The 21752-nt window shown below is 34.8% G+C and overlaps 1 protein-coding gene across 1 annotated transcript in view; it reads left to right on the top strand.

The window, feature by feature from the left end:
* The first annotated feature begins 3200 nt into the window (after positions 1–3200).
* The window catches only part of RNF17 (ring finger protein 17), a 134328-nt gene continuing 115776 nt past the window's right edge, over positions 3201–21752 (top strand). The window contains exons 1-6 of the mRNA XM_012723193.1: positions 3201–3279; positions 5253–5347; positions 8462–8553; positions 11966–12074; positions 14265–14345; positions 19042–19142. Coding sequence (XP_012578647.1) covers positions 3201–3279; positions 5253–5347; positions 8462–8553; positions 11966–12074; positions 14265–14345; positions 19042–19142 — 557 coding nt within the window. The remainder of the gene's footprint in view (positions 3280–5252; positions 5348–8461; positions 8554–11965; positions 12075–14264; positions 14346–19041; positions 19143–21752) is intronic.

Here is a 21752-nt window from a genome sequence, read left to right as displayed (position 1 = left end):
CTAAAATATTTTACAATAATTTTTATTTTAAATATTGCAGTGAAGAGAGTTCCAGGCAAAGGTGGAAAGCACTTGGCTTTACTTAACAAACTGTGTATCTGGAATGTACATTCCAGTGTATCTGGAGTGGAAAATAAGCACGAAAAGAAACTCAGAGAGGGCAGCAGAGGCCAACTCATAAATACCTAAGGACATTTTAAGAATTTGTCACAATGTATCAGAAGTAACTAAAGGATTCCAAATAAAGATTTTAAACAATCTAAATGCTTTTTGTCTTTTTAAAATATATTTAATTTCATTTTTGTATATAGTTTACATCAGGTGTAGTGCCCATAGAATTCCCACCACCAATTCACCCATGCACCATTACCTTAGTCCCTTGTGTATCTTCTTCCTCTCCTCCCCTGAAGAAAGTCTCTGACTTAATAGCTTTCTGATTATTTTTGTTCAGTTTTGTTGTGTTGTTTCTTTTTTTAATTACTTTTGTCCTGATCCCTTATTTGCTTTTCCTATATTTATCCTATAAGTGAACTCATCCAACAGTTTTCTTTTTCTTTTTGACTTATTTCACTGAGCATAATCCCTTCTAACTCCATCCATGTTGCTGTGATTGGATTAGATTCTCTCTCTCTCTCTCTCTCTCTCTCTCTCTCTCTCTGGCTGAATAGTATCCTATTGTGTATATGTACCACATCTTCTTGATCCAGTCATCTATTTTTGGGCATTTGGGTTTTTCCCAAGTCTTATCTATTATAATTAGTGCTACAGAAAACATAGGGATGCATGTATACTTTTGAATTAATAAACAACGTAATTTAATGTTAATAAAATAATTCTGGTTGCTCTATCTGGGAGTTCCTGTTAAGTACTAAAACCTAACCTATGGGGTCAAAGCATATATCATTGTATTTCTCACAAACCCTAAATTATGCAAGATTTATTCAAATCCTGGGACAACCAAGGGTATAATTTAAAGGTGGTATGCAGAGATGGCTTCTCTATACTTTCCTGCATTAGATTTATATTATGAAGCTGGAGAACATTTTGCAATGAGATTGTCACTATTCAAATTATGATATAGATATCAAAGTGGAAAAGATGTTGTTACCTAGAGTGGGTTTGAGAGCAAGAAGAAATGTCATGCTTTAAAGTAAGGGTCAATGAAAGATAAGGATAATATGAATCAATGAACAGGGGTTGGCATTCAAGATATGGGGAATAGAGAATATCACTCACAAAACTCTAGAAGAATCAGCATGGTACATGGAGTATAGCCTGGATAAGAACTCTAAGTTCCAAAATGGGTCAGTAACAGAAATTAATAATGGGTGTCTTAGGGGTAGTTTAAGTAATAAGAACTTTTTTCCTGAGGACAGAAAAGTATAAAGACTTTTAAGTGGATGTGAGCTTTTCAACAGAATATTTGCTTTTGCTTTGTTTTATGTAAAGTGGATGAGAGGACTATGTCAGGCTTTTATTCTTAACAGCTGAAGGTACCCTGCTATCCTCAGGTGCTTTCTTTACAATATACCTGCCACATTGCTGCCAGATTATGTCATCTCTTGCTTACACAATTTTGTCAAAATGCTTCACAGGTAAAATCCAAACTCTTTTGCCCAACATTCAAGACTCTAAAAAATTTTGACCCCAAAATACTTCTTTAAAAGCTTACTTTAAGAAAATTAATACTTTGGCTGAATAAATTCAGCTCCTAAGTTAGGTAACAGCATCCTATGGCCCTTTCCTTATGCTGTTTTTCCCCCTGGGATATTTCCATCCCTTTATTTACTCAGCTACAAACTTTCCTGGGTCTCAATGGCAGTAGACAAGAAAACAGAGCTACGAAACCAGGAACAAGTCTTTATTACAGCAAAAGGAGATCCAGGTAGCAACAGCATGATCTGTCCTGCTTGCCTGGTTGGAGCAGCCGCACAAGTGGATCAGGCGGCAGAAGCCCTGTACCAGCCCGAGTGGTGGCAGACCCCTGGAGCCCCTAGCTACTTACAGGCCCTCCTGGTAGCAGCAACAGCATCCAGCAGTGTTAGTCACCCTGGGCGCTCTGGCTGTGGAAGTGGCTCCGAGACCAGTGTATGTGGTCATAAGAGGCCTTGAAAGCCCATCCTACAGTCTCCATGAGCCCTGTTGGCTTTTATATGCTTTATAGATCAAGCCCACACAGAGCCAAGTTTAGGCTCAGTTTACACAGGTATTTTCATGCATTCAAACTATACATCAAGATTATATATTACCGATTTCCATACATGCAGACTACCTCTCAAAACTACATACTACCTACTTACTAGGTTGCCTGTGCTGTAAGATCATCTCAAAAACCACTCTGAAAAACTGTTTTCCCCACAGGCCCTATGAAATACTACCTGGGTTTTAAGGTCTAGTGCAAACCCTTTATCAGCTAGAAAGGTTTTTCCTACCTCTGTGAGCCAGGCTAATCATCTCTTCAGAACATATTAGTTACTACTATGCTAATGCTCTCGCATTTAACACAAGCCAGTTTACATCACTATTTCAGGTAGAGAGTGACACACAGTTCCTATGCTGCAACATTTTCCTTTATAAATTCTGAGAACTCCAAGGATCCAAGTTCAGTGCCCTGTAGACCACCTGGCTTAACAGCTGTTAGTAATGATGACCACACTTAAGTTTGACGTTGCTAATTGCTCTCCACTGGTAGTTACTAACTGATTTCTCCACCAACGCTACTGCAAGTCAAAAATTAGTAATGCACTAAGCCCTCAAATCTTTATCACACAGGTTTGGGGCTTCAGGCCCTTTTACATATTAGGGAAGGGGATTGCATCAATATAAAGGTTGCTACTTGTGCAGACAGCTACAGTGTAAGCAATAATTCAAGAAACCTGACTTTTAATATATTAAAGATTTGTAAAGCAAATGGCCTTTCACAAGTGCATGCTGTCTGTTCGCAGTCTGGCCTGAAAAGTCAAGGAAAAACAGCAGCCACTCTGAGATCAGAAAGGGCCCGAGTTTGGCAAGCCAAGAGGGTGGGCTCTAATCTCCTTTACCGTTGATTGGCTAGCTGCAGCCGCCTGGCCTGCAATGATTGGATGCTGGCGCAAGGGACGCCGGGATTAGCACGCAGTACTGGTCCTTGGATCCAAAAGGAGGCTGCAGTGGCGACGGAAGCTTCGACGGCAACACTCTCTGTGTCCTGCTATCCACAGATGCAGCGGCAGAGTTGGCCCTGTGGCGCGGCAGAAATTCAGTGCACTCATTGTGGAAGAAGGGCAACCAGAGCTGCCGGTGAGTGACCAGAGGTGAGCAGGCCGGCCCTGCTGCCTGGGCTTCAGCCTCGCTCTGAGGCAGGTGGTGGGTTTGGATAGGCCTGTGGCCTGGGCACCAGGTGGTCTGGCCGGTGTCGGGAGCTGGCAGGTTGCCCTCAGATGTACGTGGACATGGTGCCTTGGACCTCCTCAGGACCGGCAGACCCCCCCCTTCAGTGGGAGGTGGGGAAGTCAGTCTGTTGGGAGAAACTTCTTGCCCTGCAGGTGTCACCAGAAGCAGGTGAGGGCGTTTAGTTCTGGTTAGTGAACTTCCCTGACTTCACAAGTTCATGACTTCGTCTTGTGGTCAAGAAGTAACAAAACTTTACTTCTTTGTGTAGTTTTTGCTGTGGGAGTAACACACTCCCATGAAATGTTTATTTAAAAAGAAAAATTAGGGGTTGTGGGGGCCGGGCAAAGACACTGCTGAAGTAGGCTTAAAGCATCGTTTAGAAAACGAAACCTTATGTTTCATGTTTGTGTTTTTATGTATAAAGGGAGGGTTACATTGCACTCTCCTATTGTTCTGCCAATTTAGAATCTACTTAAGTGAGAACAGGTTCAAGTTATTTTAAATAGTAATTTGATGCTTTAGAATGCTGTGTTCTCTAATGAGTAGTTGATTTTCACCACCTGGAGTGACTGAAAAGCTGCTTGTGACTGATTAGCGTTTGCATTTTCTGAGTGAGTCATTTTCAGTTCCTCCAAGGACTCCCTTTAGGAAACATGAATCAGCTTAAAAAAAAAATCCTGTTTGAATGAAATAAATATTTCAAAACGATGTTTTAAAACATGGCCTTTTAAATTACTGTTTGTTCTATATATTTGAATTACAATACATAAAAATACTGGGAAGGTAATTTTGCATATAGACTTGTGAAAGTGGTTTATAAGCTGTAAAGTTGAAAAATAGACAAGGTTTTTGGACTTGTGCAACATTACAAATTTTGTAAAAATAAAAAAGTTGAACTTTTTTTATTTGGTAATGTTATCTGTGGAATTGTAATATATATTTTAATAAATATATTTTAAATTTTAATAATAAAATATTTTAATAATAAAATACATTTTAAATTTTAGTTTGGTTTTAAGCAAGTTTCAGGTATTTCAATTGGCTTAAAAACTAAAGGCTTGTTATCAAAATAAAACAATTGTGAATCAGCAAGAACACTTATTTTTTTACTAGTAAAATGTGGGTGACTACTTTTTCTCTTGCAGAATCTTAAAATGACAGTCTTTGAAATTACATAGCTAAAACAAGTCTTTCATTAGATAAACTTCAGGCTGTACTTAGAACATTAAAATCTTGATATAAGTTTTTAATGGTATTTCCCATAATAGATACTAGGTCTCTGAAAATGTTCATTATGTCAGTCTTTATGTGTGTGAGACAGTAGTGTTATCTGGCCTTTGTCCTCGCCAGTGTCTTAGATCATGGTAAGACAGGAGTCCACTCAGTGTCTCATGTCTGCCTTTCCTGTCTCCTGCACAGAATAGGAAATAAAACTTAGCAGAAGATAGTATAATGAAGTAGAAAGAACACTGGACTTGGAAGCAATACTAGGCTTGTATCTGAATCATACCATTAGCTAGATCACCAAAATGTTTTCCCATTTCTAGGTTAAATATTACCCCAGCCAGTTTAACTGTAATTTATATAAATTTATAAAATAATTTATATTTTATATTAAAATTTATAAAATCAAGTGAATTATGTCAGAGCACTTTATGTGAATACACCATAGAAAAGTCCAAATATAATGCAAACAATATTACATTACACTTTCTGATTTTTCTCCATCCTCCTGACTTGGACAACTTCTCTTGACTTTCATTAAGTCATCCATTTCAAAGTGTAATACAAAAGTTTTCCGTAATTTTCTTCTCTACTACTACTACTCCACATTTAATAAACTATGGCAAGTTTGACTCACAATAGAATTTCACTAATAGGTCACCATTATGAACTTCAGTGTGGACATACTTTTTGTGAACTGTGTTTGTTAATAACTGAAGAATACAGCACAATTACATGCCCTGATTGTGAGGTAAGTTTCTTCTCTTCTGTCATACTGAATGCATTCCAAACTAATGCTAAAGGTAAAAGTGTTTATGACATAAAGCATATTTGTAGTTGGAAAATAACAGCATATTTGCTATAGAATCTTTAAGCAGAGAAACCTAACAAAAGATAAGCTTTCCCATTCATTTTATAATTGTTCAGAATCACCAAAAAGAATACAAAGGTAAGGTCACATTCATTTACCAACCTACATATTTGGAGAACTTTGATGGGAAATTGCCTCATTTTATTCTTAATTAATGTGTTCTTTTCATACACTTACCCTCCCTTCCCACAGTACACAAACAAATTTTGAATTTTTTTTTCCCCCTTAGACTTTTGGTGTTATTAAATTTATTTGTAAAGTTGCCATCATTTTTAAAAGACAGAGAAGCAAAATAATGGCCTAATCATAATGTTAATTCAAAAGCAATAAAAATAGTACACTTGCACTGGTAGTAAAATCTTTGAATCCATAATAGTGAAATAGATATATAATTTAAAATAAAAAATAATGAACATTCTTTGCTCCAAATATGTATATAGCTCAAAGTCTTGGGCTCTGAATTTTTAAGGTTCTACTTGAGATGATTGTAGTATGGCAAGTAAGAAGCAGAAGACCTGGAAGTCTTGGTTCTGTTACCCTGATAGAAATCTCCTCATTTATGAGATGGAAATAATAAGTGGTGTCCTTATCTCATGGGTTTGTAAATGTTACATATGAATTATATAAATGTTCTCAACAAGCTTAAGAACTTTGATTATTAAGATCTGGATTAACTGGATTATTACAACATGTCAAGCATATATAAATTTATGAACATTTTAATTATAGCAAAAACATGTCTATTTTGAAATTACATAATTTACAACTATGGTCTTTATTGTGGGAAATTCCTGCCTCCTTTCCTTTTTTGACAATGTAGCTAATCAAAGAGGATCCCAGCTTCTGTGGTAGTAATTGAAGATCTCTGATAGACTCAGATAGTGGTAGATGAAAACAGAAGAGAGGAAAGGAACCAGCAGCATCTGGCACTGTTTCTGCCCACCTCCATTCTAATTAATTTTAAAAAATAGACAATCTTTTGCCTATTTTTGGCAAATGATTTTATATTTGTCAAATATATATATACAAATTGTACTATTTTGAATAACATCTATATTCAAATTTACAAATGTTGGTTATAATTTTAGGGTTGTGATAAATCTACTTATTATCATTTTGATTAATTCTGACTTTAAAGAAATGATTAGTTCTGACTAAGAAATGTAATGTGCTCCATGGCTCCATATCCCCTTGTGCTTATAGCCCATGTAATTGACAAGAGACTATATTCAGCTACTTAAGCTGCACTAAAACTGGTCAAGGGAGGAGTCGATCAAGAAACCTTCTTGAAATTATTACTCTTTTATTTTTAAGGTTTAGATTTTATTGGTATCTTAGAATAAGAAAGAATGGAAGAAGCTAGTCTAAATTAGTGAGAAGTCTGAATTTACAGAATATTTCAGGAATGTAGTTTCTTTCAAATGATAATAAAACCTGTATTCATATTAGACTTAATGTTTATAATTTATCATTAATGTTAAAGGCCTAACAAATGCTATTTCAAACTTAAGCCTAAATTGATTTCCTGCAGGATTGATTGGTATTATAATTGTTCTTATGAATTTAGGTGACCAATCTAGATAAAAACCACCAGATTTTACCTTTCATAATATGTTGTGTTTTATGTAATAAAATCTCTTCTCTGTTTTTGATAGATATTAATGGCTAGTTAATAATAGTCTGTAATTTTGCATAGGAGGATTACAGATTTTGTTCAAAGGTAGGATCATACTTAAGAATGATACTTAGGTGTCATTCCAAAAATACTAGCATTTTACTGATCTTTTGGATCTGAGTCCAAAAATATATTGGACTGTGAGGAAAGGCTACATTTCTAAGTAGTATATAATTATATATTAAAATCCCATGTGGATTGTGTTTATAACATGAAATTTAAACTCATACAAAATATTTAGATAATTGTATAATCTTGGATGGAGAAGTCTTATTAAACATATCCTTGAAGCCAGAAACCAGTAGATAAAGTACTGATCAAATCCTACACTTTTCATTTGCAAGTTACAGATAAGCAAAACCACCACCATAAATAAAACTTAAATGAGGGAATGAGGGAAGAAAGCCTTTATTATATAAATTACACATTAAGAATCTTTATACAGCTTTAACTGAAATCCCTTAAATAACTTATATCCTATATTTTCTTAAATTTTTTTGGTAGATATATCCTTTGTCAAATTTGTTGATTGTCACATTAAAGTCTTACTATGAAATGCCAAAGTGAAGATGGGAAGATAAATATAGAGTTACAGAAATTAAGGTTTTATTCCCAATTTGGGGGAAAGTGGTTCTTAAAATTAACAGTCCAATGTAATTTTTCCTTAATTATCTAATAATACATGGCTATCTTTGGTATCTTACATAAATCCTTGACAGAACATCCTTTTTCCCAATCAAAAATGTAAATATATGTAGAATGCTATAACATTTATCACTACTTTGTTACAAAGATTAATTTAGGGACATTTCCTGTATTATTTTTAGTGGCTGCATAACAGCCATTGCACAGCTTACTTTAGGTGGCTTTTAAAGTTTTTCATACCTTTGCACAAATACTCAAACCCACCCCCATTAAAAAAGCTTTATTAACAACTTCTGTTATCTTTAGCTCAAAAACAAATCATGCTTTTAAATTTGTCGTATTTGTTTTGATATTTATCAATGATGGTCAAAAGATGTGTAAAAATTAGGCACAAACTTGTTTTAAATTGCTTGCTCCTGACTGCTGGTGAAACTGAGCAATATTGACTTGTGTTAGCTTAACATTATTTTTGTATGTTGATTTATCATCTCCCTTTCTGGAAGAATCTTTAACAGATCTTTTTAAATCCTTTGCATATTTTCCTTTTGAATTTTTGCTTTAATGATTTTTTAAGATTATCAACTTTATGAATGGCATAATTGTTTGAAACCTAGGTAAACAATTTATTAAAAGATTTTTGGTTTTTGTTTGTTTTTAATGTTATTTGTCTCAAGGTTGCTACAACTACAAATTGGAGACAAGAATATTACCCAGCAGATGGGTGTATCAAAGAAGATTCTTTTATGGAAAAATTGCAGCCGAAAAAGTATGTTCTAGTGTGTTTATTTTAGAATTTAAAGTTCAATATATTTATGAAGGATTGACAAAATGTTTCTAGGCCATTATTTATAGGGTGCTCTTTAAAATTTATAATTTGTCTTAGCTGTTAATGAAATGTGGAATGAAGCTCCTAATAAAGTTTAGCATGTCTTTATTTAATGTGAAAAAGAAAAGCGCAGGATTACCACATCCCTGGTGGTGTAGCGGTTAAAGTCTCAGCACTATGAAGCTATAACCAGCCACTGTGGTATGAGTTAGATCCCCAACTAGGGAGCTGATCTACATGGCACAGCCTTTCCTGTCTTGCCTGCTGCTCCCCTCAGTAGTGTATTCAGTAGATCCACCTGTTCTGCTATCTACTCTCTCTCTGGTGAATCCTTTCACTGCCCTGTACCTCTGACTTACACCCCAGTTCTTGTAAGTATAAAAAAATAAAAATAAAACTTAAGTGAGAAAGAAAAATCCAGGAGTACCACATCAAATAAGAAGAGCTGAGAGTATAATACTAGCAAAAGCTTTTGATTCTGTGTAAGAGGAACATGTGGGAAAAATAATATTTCTTTAGTTAGTCTTAGGAGTAGCATGGGTACAATATAATGGAGGACTTTGAATAGAACTGTCTAAGAGGTGATTTAAAAATCGGATTGGAAATCCTTTATTTTCTATTTTTCCATAACATGTACATGTTTGTATGTGTATAAATAGGCATTGGTTTGATATTAATGTGTAGAATTTAAAAAATATATTTATTATTTATTTTTGCATACAGAACTGGGGTAAAGGCCAGAAGTGCAGGGGCAGTGAAAGGATTCACCAGAGACAGAGTAGAGAGCACAACAGGCTGACTGAGGAAGCACACTGCTGAGGGGAGCAATGAGCAGGACAAGAGAGGTCTGCCATGCCATGTGTGTCACCTCTGGGGCAGAGATCCAACTCATGCTGAAGTGACTTTAGCTCCTTAGTGCTGTGCTTTAACCCGCTATGCCACCAGGGAGGGCCCAATGCGTAGAATTTTAATTAATTTATATTCCAGCTAGAGACATGCACATATGTCATATTTGTTGCACTTATTTATATGTCCCTTTGTTAGTCTGTAAAGCCCCTTTAAAAGTATATGCCACACTAAAGCATACTTAGCATGGTAGTAAATTATGAAGAAAATTAAAGAAGCAGTACCATTAAATAACAATCTCATTTGGAATCTTAATTTTGTTGATGGTAACAGGAATCTCTGAATCACCCCAGTTCTTCATTTGTCATTCATTTTGCCTCCTGCAGATTCTAACTTCAACACTATCTCCCATATTCATAATTTACTTTCCATTTCTATTGCACTGTTTAATTCTTGTTCTCTTTTTTCTACCTCTTAAGCCATTCAGATTCCTTTTTCTATAATTTTTCATTGCCTATCCAAATAAAATCCAAAATTCTTTAGCCTAACACTTAGGACTTTTCATATTACTCCTGCAACTTCTCTGACTAAAATATAATAGTTATATTCTTTGGGTTATTAAGTGGACTTAACTAAAGTCTCATTACTAGTTATTGATAGCATCCACAAGTAACCCAGGGTTATTGAATGTCAGTACTTTCCAACTCCTATGAATGTATACACCAGTATACATTCTCACTTCCTCTGTAAGATATCTGTGAACTAATTGGAGTAAATCTTTTGGAGGTTTTCTGGCTTCATATGATTCAGTGTCCAAATCTAAATATCTACAGGGGCCTTTTTTTTTGTTTTATAAGGGAGACTGAATCTAAACAATGAACAGTACAGGTTGCTTGTGGCCAACTAAATATCCTTTCCAAAGGCAGTAGCCACTACTCCACTCTAGTCAATTATTCCTACCTATTATACCAACCATGTGTTGCTAGGTCTTTTATTTTTTCTAAGAGAAAATATGATAGAAATCTAGATTTCTATGTGAAATTTCTGACTTTTAAACATCAGTTATATTGTTATCTACATGTGTATAACATCTAGTGTGGTTGCAGAGTGAAATGTTATTTTCAAAAGTCAGTGAATCCATTTCAAGTTTAGCCACAATTTTTCAAAATGATCAGTTTTTAAGTTATCCATGCCAAATTCTTATGTTACAAACTCATATCCCTTAATTTCAGTAGAGTTTGGTTTCTAAATCATAGGACCCTTTGATATAAAATATATTTCTTCCCTTATATATCTTTAATATTTTGAAGCAGGAATTAATACTGCATCCCTCAGGTCTAATACACTCATGTATGTTTTTAAGACATGAATAGTCACTTTTTGAATGTTAAAAATTAATCTTTCTCTCTAACAAGAGTAACATTTAAGCATCATATTTTCTCTAGAAACTATTTTAGACTTATGATTAACTTAACAAACTGTTTACTGCATGCTAATCAAATAGTAATATGGAGATAAAAACAGGCAAACATTTGAGAATCAATAAATGAGAAATGCACCAAACTTTTTCTTACATCATTGTTCATTCTTGTACAATATTTTATTTTCCCCTCATGTCTAGTTCCCATAATTCTCCCTCCACCATGAGATAGCACCCATGCCCATGACCATCACCGTAATCCCTTGTGCTCTTACTTCCCCTGTTTTGACCACTCTTTTCCCTCTCACCTGCTGATGCTTCAGATCTGTGGTTTGCCTGCAAGCTTTGTCTTTTTTCCTGTACCTTGCAATGAACTTTTCACTTGAGAATTAACTTCTTGGTAAATCTCTACCAAAATTATTAGGTAAGGAGAAGAGATTGAGAAGTTAAAGCAAAATTTATACTGTAACCTATTTTTAGGAATTTGTTAACTTGAATTCTTGATTAAATTTTTTATAGATAGCATTTGTAGGTGTGGTTTTGTTACAGGGTACCCCAATGTGAATTGGGTTGCCTGTCTGTGGGTCTTCACCTGTGCACTTACGATTCAATTGTATTATGGACACACTCAAAAGGTTAAATAATGGATTTATTTATAAGGAGAAAGGTAAAGGAATAACCCAGGGAAAGAGGGAGAGAAACACAGGTTAACTAGGATATCCTACCAGCTCTGCTGACTTGGACTCCACCGGCACACTGAAAACAGATTGAGAGCCAAAAACGATCAGCTGCGAACCACCAGGTCAAGTCCCCCCAGAGCTCACATGTCCAGTTTTATCCCATCCTGGCTGCTCAGCTCTGCCCTCATGTCCTGGCGTGCTTCTCCTTGGTACTGATGGGATTTGGAGTTCCAGTATCTGGAGTGGGGGGCGGAGTCCATGAAACCTGTACCTGTTACAGTTTCCCTTTCTGTTTATCACAGATTATTAAGGACTCACTTGTGCTCGTAGGTTATATGAATTATTTCGATAGAGGATAAAATAGAATTGACAGCTATAACTGGTATATCGATGTTGACACTTACAGGGTAAAGTATTCTCAGAGCTTTAAGAAGACTGCTAACCAACACATTGTTGATTCAGAATATTCTGCCTCCACTTGCAGGACAGTTTTGAAGCCATCAACTATAATGACGGTATGAAAAATGTTGTTTATAAAGTAAGGTGAAGTAAAACATTTTTGGTTTGTCTCTGGTATCTGTCGGGGACTGACCCCGATCATGGATTGTTGGGGGACGAAATAGGCAGAGTCTTATGGTGGGAGATTCCTAAAAGAAGATTCCTAAAAGGGGGGGGAAAGGGGAGCGAACGGGAGGAAGACAGGGGAATAGGAGTTGGGTGCAAGTCTTCCTGTTCTGTTAGCAGAAGTTTATTTTATACACTTTGAGCAAGCAGTGAGATAACATTAGCATATAAATTGGCTGAGATCACAATCATCTTTTTTTCTGAGAAGTTTGGGGTCCTATTGACCTTCAGCTGAGATATAACATTATTAAAATCGATCTATTAAAATTAAGATAGGTACATAAATTCATAAAATTTAAGGCTAGCATTATTACATTTATCACAGTGATGATTGGCTAAAATAAAGTCCCTTTAAGCCTTAAATGCTACTTAATGATCTTCATTCTCATTGAGACATCTTAGAGGGTAAAGTCGAGTGTTCGGGTGGAAGTTGGGTTGAGATGTGAAAAAGGGTAAAGTCAAGTCGAGGATTAGGGTAGAGAAGTTTTCTTGTAGATAAATCACTAAAGGAGATAGTAAGATTCCTCATTTAGGACTAAGCAATAGAAAGCTTAAGTAAGCTAGTAGAAAGTAGCAGTAAAAGAACTTGTTATTTATAACATATTCTAGTACTGTCTTATTTTACAATATTGATTTTGCTGTAACAGCCAATTGCTTTTATTAATCAGCCCATTGTAATATTTTTTTACTTTAAGAAGAATTTCCCTCCCTGGGGCAGCACTTGCTTGCCTGGGCCAGGTAGCACCTTAAGAGACTAAGGTAATCCAGTTGCAAGCTGATGGTTGCTCAGAATATTTTGATATTACAAAAAAGGGTGGTCATTACATGAGCTAATGTGGAAATTCTGATTTTTCAGAGCTTTTCCTTTTGTATCTGGAATTTGTCAGTAGATAGAAGTTGCATAGCTTGTGTCAGGTATCTTTATTTCCTTTTTTCTAAAGTTTCCTAAAATTATGGGTTCTTTTGGAAGTCTAAAGTTAACAGAGATAAACCTACACTGCCCACTTGGATCCCTTTTTAAATGCTACACCATGCCTGAACAATTCTCTCTTCTTTTCCAAGGCAGTCCATTACAGTTTTGACCAACTTTATTATTCTTGACATTGACTTGTATGAAATTTCTTTCTTTTGAGTCTTGTTATGTAATCCAGATTCTGTGAACTTTGTATAAAATGCAAGTTTCTATATTTTAAATATGATTTTTAGTTATTTTAACGGCAACCCAAAAGGCCTAACATCATTCATTGATGATATTGTTATTGGATCAAAATTTTCTGTTACTACACATGATAGCTCTAAATAATGTGTTGTTTTAATTTAAGGTTAGAAAAGGAAGAAACTCCATACTATAGACTTGTTAGGAACATCATCGTGGGCTAGGTGTGAAGAGAGCACTCTATCTTGCAGTGTTGCTCTATTTTGCTTCCTGTTTAAACATTAATATAACAAAATTATAATATTTAAAAAAACTGTTTTGCATTAAAAAACTGTTTTGCATATATTTTCTATTGCCATGATCAATTTCCAAGAAATTTAAAACATTGCAAGGTGGTCATAAGGCATCCTATTTAAAAAACAAAACATCTTTTTCATTTGTTTTTTTAAGATTTATTTATTTGTACATACAGAACTGGGGTACAGGCCAGAGACTCAGGGGTGGCAAGAGGCTTCACCAGAGACAAAGTGGGGAGCAGAATAGGTAGATCGACGAAGTACACTGCTGAGGGGAGCAGCGGGCGGGTCAAGAGAGGTCTGCCACGCCATGTGGTCACCTCTGGGGCAGGTGGGAATTGAACTCATGGGGAAGTGGCTTTAGATTCTCAGTGCAGTGCTTTAACCCGCTATGCCACCAGGGAGGGCCAAAAAAAAAAAAAAAACTAAGTTGCTGTAATTACTAAAATGTTAATGGTTTTTCATCTCTGGCTAAGTAGGAATAAAAATGTTTTTGTTGCTTGTTTTCAGATTCTTGAGGTGGGTCTTTATTGCTTTTTTAATTAAAATAGTAGCTTGATGATTTTGCAACTAATATGTCTACACATCCAGTTTCATATTTTATGTTTGCATGTGTTTTGCCACCTTAGGAAACCAAAACTGCTGAAGAAATTGATGAAGCACTGATGACAGCAGGCTATAATCTTGAACAATTAAATGTTGCTGTGAAAGTAAGCATTTTTGAATATTAAATTCTGTCATGAATCAAGGCATGTTTTCTTTTCAATGTGTCTATTTAAATGAATCATATCACTAAGTGATATGAAACTACAGAAACATAATAAAGGAATGGAAAACTCCCATGACCAGCTCTAGATTTGGTCTTCTAGCCTTGGCGCTAGTAGTAGCTTAGTAAATTGGATCTGTTTTAATTTTATGCTTGCTATAAACTGAATTTTCTCTTGGAAGCATTGCGGCTCATTTCTGTAACATTGCTCTCACTGTGTGGCTGTAATGCCCTTATACAGAAAATTTTATTCTCTTTTCTCCCTCCCCCAATCCCCAAAAGAGAGCTCACTCATTTAGTAATAAAAAATAGGCTCCTAACCTCCCAAAAACAAATTCACAGCTAAGGCATTCAAAATATTATAGCTACTTTTAAGATTCAGCATAGGAAATTGAGAGGTGGGAACAAAATTCAATCTCTTAAGATTCTTGTAATTCTCACATAAAAATAAATTCACCCCATTCCAGTATAACAAAAGTCTTATCTAAAGTATTTAAATATTTATCTAAGTTATCTAAAGTCCAAAATCTCATCTAAATATTGTAAATCAGGTATGGGTGAGACTCCGGGTACAAATCTTAGAACAAAATTCTTTCCAATGGTGAAAATCATTGAGATTTTTATCAGAATGGCATTGAATGTGTAAATTGCTTTCTGTAGGATGGCCATTTTGATGTTAATCCTTCCAATCCAGGAGAAAGAGATGGCTTACCATTTCTTTGTCTTCTACTTCTTTTAACAATGTTTTATTAGTTTTCTTTGTATAGATCCTTCACCTCCTTTCATTAGATTTATTCCCAGGTATTTGATTTTTTTTGGTTTCAAGAATAACATGTAGTTTTCTTAATTTCTTCTTCAGATTGATAGTATATAGGAAGGCTACTGGGTTTTGTGTGTTGATTTTGTAACCTGCTGCTTTACTAAACGGGTCTATAATTTTGGAATCTTTTGGGGGAGTTTTTAGAATTCTCTCTATATATTATCATATAATCGGCAAATAGTGATAGCTTTACGTCCTTATCTATTTGGATAATCGGCAAATAGTGATAGCTTTATGTCCTTATCTATTTGGATTCCACATATGTCTTTCTTTTATCTTACTGCTCTGGATAGGATTTCCAGTATTATAAAGAAAAGCAGTGGTGAGTGTGGACATCTTTGTCTTATCCCAGACAAGTCCCTCAGGAAATGGATTTCAGCTTTTCACTGTTGAGGATAATATTGGCTGTGGGTTTGTCATATGTGTCTTTTATTATGTTAAGATATGTTCCTGCCCTCCCTGGTGGCGCAGGGGGTTAAGGCACAGCACTGAGAAACTAAAGCCACTTCCACATTAGTTTGATTCCCCACCTGCCTGGGAGGTGACCATATGCGGCAGACCCCTCCTGACCCGCCCGCTGCTCCCCTCAGCAGTGTACTTTGTCGATCTGCCTGTTCTGCTACCCAGTCTGTCTCTGGTGAAGCCTCTTGCCACCCCTAAACCTCTGGCCTGTACCCCAGCTCTGTATGCAAATAAATAAATCTTTTAAAAACAAAAGATCCTTCTGAGGATTTTGAGGACCTTTCATCATAAACAAATGTTGAACTTTGTCAAATACTTTCTCAGAATCTATTGATATGATCAAGTGGGTTTTGATTTTCTTTTTGTTGATGTGTTGAAATATATTAATTGATTTTTGGATGTTCAACCATCCTTGTGTTCCCAGAACAAATTGCAGTAGTCATGGTATATTATCTTTTCAATGCATTGCTGGATTTTTGTTGGCTAGGATTTTGTTACAGCTCATTGCATCAGTCTTCATTAGAGATTTTGGCATGTAGTTTTGTTTTTTGTGTGTGTGTTGTCTGGACATGGTATTAGTGTAAAGCTGGCTTGATAAAATGTATATGATAGTGTTCCTTCCTTCTCAATTTTTTGAAGGAGTTTGTGTTAGATAGGCACTAGTTCATTGAATGTTTAGTAGAATTCATTTATGAAACCATCTGGTCCTGGATTTTTGGTTTTGGGAGGATTTTGATTACTGTTTCAGTTTCACTACTTGGCAATTGATCTGTTTAGGTGTTCTATTTCTTCTTTATTCGCTTTGGATGATTGTATACTTCTAGGAGTTTATCCATCTCTTCTAGATTGTTGAATTTGTTTGCATATAAATGTTTCTAATTTCTATTTTTACTCCTTCTGGTTTTTGCAAGTTTTTTTTTTTTTTTCATTGTTCTTTTTCTAGTTCTTGAAGATGGTAGATAGGTTGTTTCTTTGAATTATTTCATGGCTCTTGATGTGAGACTGCATTGATACAGATTTTCCTCTTACTACTTTTGCTGTGTACCATACACTCTGGAAAGTTGTATCCCATTGTTTATCTCAAGGTGTTTTTTTATTTTTCTTTGATCTCCACATTAATACAGTGTGAAGATTTCAGTAGTATGGGTTACAATCTCCATAAAGCAGGAGTGTTCCTTTCGTTCCATGATTTATTTCAGTTTCATGCTTTTCTTATTGGAGAAGATAGTTGGTATTATATTTAATGTATTTTTTTGTATTTTTCTTATGACCCAATATGTGATCAATCCAGGGGAATGATTCATTTGCACTTGAGAAAAATGTGTGATAAGATTTTTTTGGGGTGCAGTATCCTAGAGAGGTTTTTAAATCCATGATGTCTAGATACTTATTTAGAGCTCGAGTGTTCTTGTTTTCCTTTATCTCATTGATCTGCCCATTGGCGAGACTTTGAATATACCGCATTATGTATTTTCTATAATGTCTGTTTTCAGACCTGACAGAAATTGATATATTTTGGTGCTCCTTCATTTGGTAAGTATATATTGATGAGTGTTACATCTTCCTCATGTATTGTCCCCTTATTCATAATGTAGTGACAGTCTTTATCTTTTTTTTTTTGTTTTACCTTTTTTAGTTTGAAGTGTATTTTATCTAATAAAAGTGTAACTGTCCCTGCCATGTTTTCAGGTCCATTTGTTTGTAGGATTGTTTTCCAACCTTGTACTTTCAATATTTGTTTATCTTTTGTTGTTAAATGTGTTTCCTATAGGAAACAGATTTAATCCAGTCTGCTACTCTGCATCTTTTTATTGATGAGTTTAGTCCATTTACAGTTAGAACTATATTGATATACTACTGCCATCCATATTTGCTATTTTGTTTGCTTTTTTGTGATTCTATCCATTACCTTATTCAGTTCTTATTCATTCCTCTGATAGTTTCGGTTTTAGTGATTCTTGCAGTATTTTTGAAGTGTTGGCTTAGTATAATAATAAATTTCTGGTGATTCTGTTTGTTTGAGAAGGTCCTTATTTTTCCTTTACATAGCACAGAGAGCTTTATGAGGTAAAGTATATTCTTCATTGGCATTTGTTCATTTGGAGTTTGTTGAATATATCACTCCATGTTCTTGCCTGTAGTGTTTCTTTGGAGAAGTCTGATGCCAACCTGATTGGTTTCCTTTTATAGGTAATCTTTTTTTTTCCTGTCTATGTTTTTATTGTTTTTTTTTTAAGATAATATAATAGTTTATTTTTATATCATTTTGTGCATTTTTCCATCTCAGTTGATATAGGTAATCTTTTTCTTACCCCTTGTCAGCTTCATTATTTTGTTTTTGTCTTGGACTCTTGGAAATTTTACTATTATGTGTTTGCTGTAGTATTCCTTTCATTGTGGTAATTTGGTGTTGTTCTAAATTCCTGTATGTCTGTTTTCATTTCCTTCTTCATGCTGGTGAAGTTCTTTTCATTATCCCCTTGAATAGTTTCTCAGTTCCCTACCCTTATGTGTTTCCTTTTTAATGGTGCCAGACAGTTCTTGAAGTGTTTTCTTCAAGAAAACATTTTTCTTTATACTTCTTCCTTTTCTTTTTTATATCTGTATCTTTGAGAGTACTGATTCATTTTTACATTTCTTCTATTTCTGTGGATTTTCCCAGAATTACTTGGCTCCTCCACTATTCTCGACATATCCTCCAGTCCCTTTACTTTCTTCTTTAGGGATTCCTTCTCATTTCTCAGCTCACTGATTGAATTCTTATTTCTTCCTCCATTTTCTCTTAATTCTTCCAATGTTTTCATTATAGCCTTTTGAATTCCTTATCTATGAGATGGAGATATTCTTTGTGTCCTATTGTCAGGTTGCAGAGATTAACTTTCCTTCTTTGTTCCCAGAAGGCCATTTTGATCATTTTTCTTTTTTTCCTATTGTCTGTTTCCAGTTTTGTTATCTATACATAGTGCCCCATTACCACTGGTGTTGGTGGGCATGGTTTCTGATTTATTTTGCTGGGCATGGATGCTTATTTATGGTGTCTTAGGTGCTGATATGTATCACAGGTAATAAAGGCATTAACTGCCTGATGTCTGGATAGTGGGGAGGGAGTTTTGGAAGCTTAGTATACTTTTCTAGACCATTTTGTCAATCTTTCAATACACAGTACCAACACAGATGTGATCTTGCTGACAAGTATGAAAATTTAAAGTTGAATTTTGTTACTTATTCCATTTTTCTCATTTAATCTCCTCTTGTGTTATTATTTTGAAAATCTAAAGAAGTATCTTGAAATTTCAAAATGTTGGGCACTAAATTTCCTATAAAATAAAGTACCAAACTAGTCTTTGTTTTTTTCCAGGTCCTTGAACACATGCACAAACAAACAAAAGAAGAGGCATTCAGTCTTATGGAAAGTCTGGAGAAACAGTTTGATCAGCTCTTTACTTCTCTTGATTCTAGGTAATATCTTAGAAATATAGACGCCTTAGAACTGAAGTCATTAACTTGTCATTTTATTCCTTTTTATTATGTAAATTTTAAATAAGCTTAATCTTCAAAATAAGCAATTTGTACTTTAAAATAGTTTTTAACTATTTGTCTTCTGTTTCCAAGGCTGTTAAAAATAAATGAGCTTCTTTCTTAAAGAAGATAGCACAGAAATTACTTTCAAAATCTGAATTCCTGTTGTAGAATGTAGCATGCTTGAGAAAATGTAAATATTTTTTTCTTATATACAGTTCCACAAACTACACAAACTTCATGTGTTTTTTTTGCATCAGAACAACTTATACTCAAATACTATATAATATCTTTCTAAGCAAATACTATAATTATATACCCATAACTGTAGAACACTTTTACACTTACATGATCTTAGGTTTAATTTCATAACTAATGACTTGATCCAAAAAAATAAATTTGTTAATGCCCATTTGACTTATTTTTTGTTTGGTTTTACTCAGGAGCCCTAGACATAGGCCAAGTACACCATGAATAGCTCAGTTGATATTTTTTATTCTTCCATATTGATGCTGTGGTCTTTAGTAATGTCACTTAATTGTTTTCCTTTTTTTATAGTAATCAAATATATCTAATGAAGTTTACCTTTTTGACAATTTTTAGGAGACATTGTTTATATTTTTAAAGAACATTCAAACTGCTTTCTGCTGTGGCTACACATTTTGCACCTATACAAGCAGTGCACAGATGTATAATTTCTTCATATCTTCACCAACAATTATATATTCCCTTTTTAAAAAAATCACCTTATTAATGGGTATGAAGTAGTATCTTAGATTTTTCCCCAACAAAGTTAATAGGCATCTTAACAAATGTATCAATCATTTTTTCTTAAGTTATTTCTAACTTTGTTGTATGTTACAAGGTAGAAATCATCAAATTTCCATCTTAGCAAATTAAACTTTACACATGAAATTGCCTGAATAATAGGCATCCCTCAAGGTTTTCAATTTTTTTAAACTGAAATGATATTGCATTTAATGCTGTATAAGTTTCACACGCTTATTGCTGAGAAGTGCACGACATGAAGTTCACCACTAAAGTCCAGGTCTGCCCTTCATCATGCCCTTGCACCCTTCCCCTTTTCACCCACACTCCCCTTCTGGTAACCACTAATTGGTCTTGGAGTCCAAGATTGTATTTTTGCTTTATTTAGTTCTGCTTGTTTTTTTTTTCTATATACCATGTGAGTGAAATCATATGGTATGTGTCTTTCTGTCATATTTCACTAAGTATAATTCTCTAGTTCCATCCATATTGTTACAAATAGTAAGATTTCATCTTTTGTATACCTGAATAGTGCTCCATTGTTTGTTATATATCTGTACCCAATTCAGCAAATAATGGACAGTTAGGTAGTGATGCAGCAAATATGGGATTGCATATATGTCTTCAAATTAATGCCTTTGCATTCTTTTTTTTTTTTTTTATAAATGGCCAGAAGTGGGATAACCGAATTGTAGGGAATTTTCAATCTTTTGAGGAATTTCCATGATGTCTTCCATAAAGACTACCTCAAACAGAATTTACATTACCTCTAACAGTATATAAGGGTTTCCTTCTCTCATATCCTCTTCAATACTTGCTATTTCTTGTCTTTTAGGTAATAGCAGGTATGAATTGACATCTCATTGCTGTATTCTGTATTTCTTTTTAATACAGATGATGAACATCTTTGTTCCTGTTGCCCTACCTACCTTATGTTTTCCTTGGTGAAGTATCCACATCCTCTCCCCATTTTTTTTTTAATTTTATAAATTTATTTACTTTTTTTAAATATGTTTATTTTTACATCATTTTGAACATTTTTTTCATCTCAATTGTAATCCCCGTGGATTTCCCATCATCAAGTCACCCATGTGCCATCACCATAATTCAGCGCACTTCCCTCCCCCACTGTTTTTTATCCCATTCCCCACTCTACCCCCATAAAATGTCTCTGGCATATAGCTATTCATTATTATTATTATTATCATGCCTGGTCCATTATACTCCTATGAGAGAAATCATCTGGTATATTTCTTTTTCTTTCTGGCTTATCTCACTAAGCATGATCTTTTCCAGTTCCATCCATGTTGCTGCAAAAGACATGTGTTTTTTATTTTTGGTGGCTGAGTAATATTCCATTGTGTATATGTACCACATCTTTTTAATCCAGTAATCTACTTTTGGGCATTTGGGCTGCTTTCATGTCTTTCCAGTTGTAAATAAACATGGGGGTGCAAGTATCTTTTTGAATCAGTGTTTTGTGTCTTTTGGGTAGAAAACGAGGGGTGGGATTGCTGGGTCATATGGAAGCTCCATGTTTAGCAATTTGAGGAACTTCCAAACAGTTTTCCATAGTGGTTATACTCACTTGCATTCCCACCAGCAGTGCAGGAGAGTTCCTTTTTGCTGTTTTTCTCCTCTCATCATGGTAGTTTGGGGTTCTTCTTGCTTGAATGTCTACTTTCATCTCCTTCTTCATATTAGGGGAGTTCTGTTATCTCTGTGAATATTTTCTCTATTCCTTGGCCTTTCTCTTCGCCTTCTGGGATACCTATAACTCTG

This window comes from Condylura cristata, unplaced genomic scaffold (genome assembly GCF_000260355.1).
Source record: "Condylura cristata isolate star-nosed mole 26May11 unplaced genomic scaffold, ConCri1.0 scaffold00010, whole genome shotgun sequence".
Classification (NCBI taxonomy): Eukaryota; Metazoa; Chordata; class Mammalia; order Eulipotyphla; family Talpidae; genus Condylura; species Condylura cristata.
This window is presented reverse-complemented; position numbering and strand designations above follow the sequence as displayed.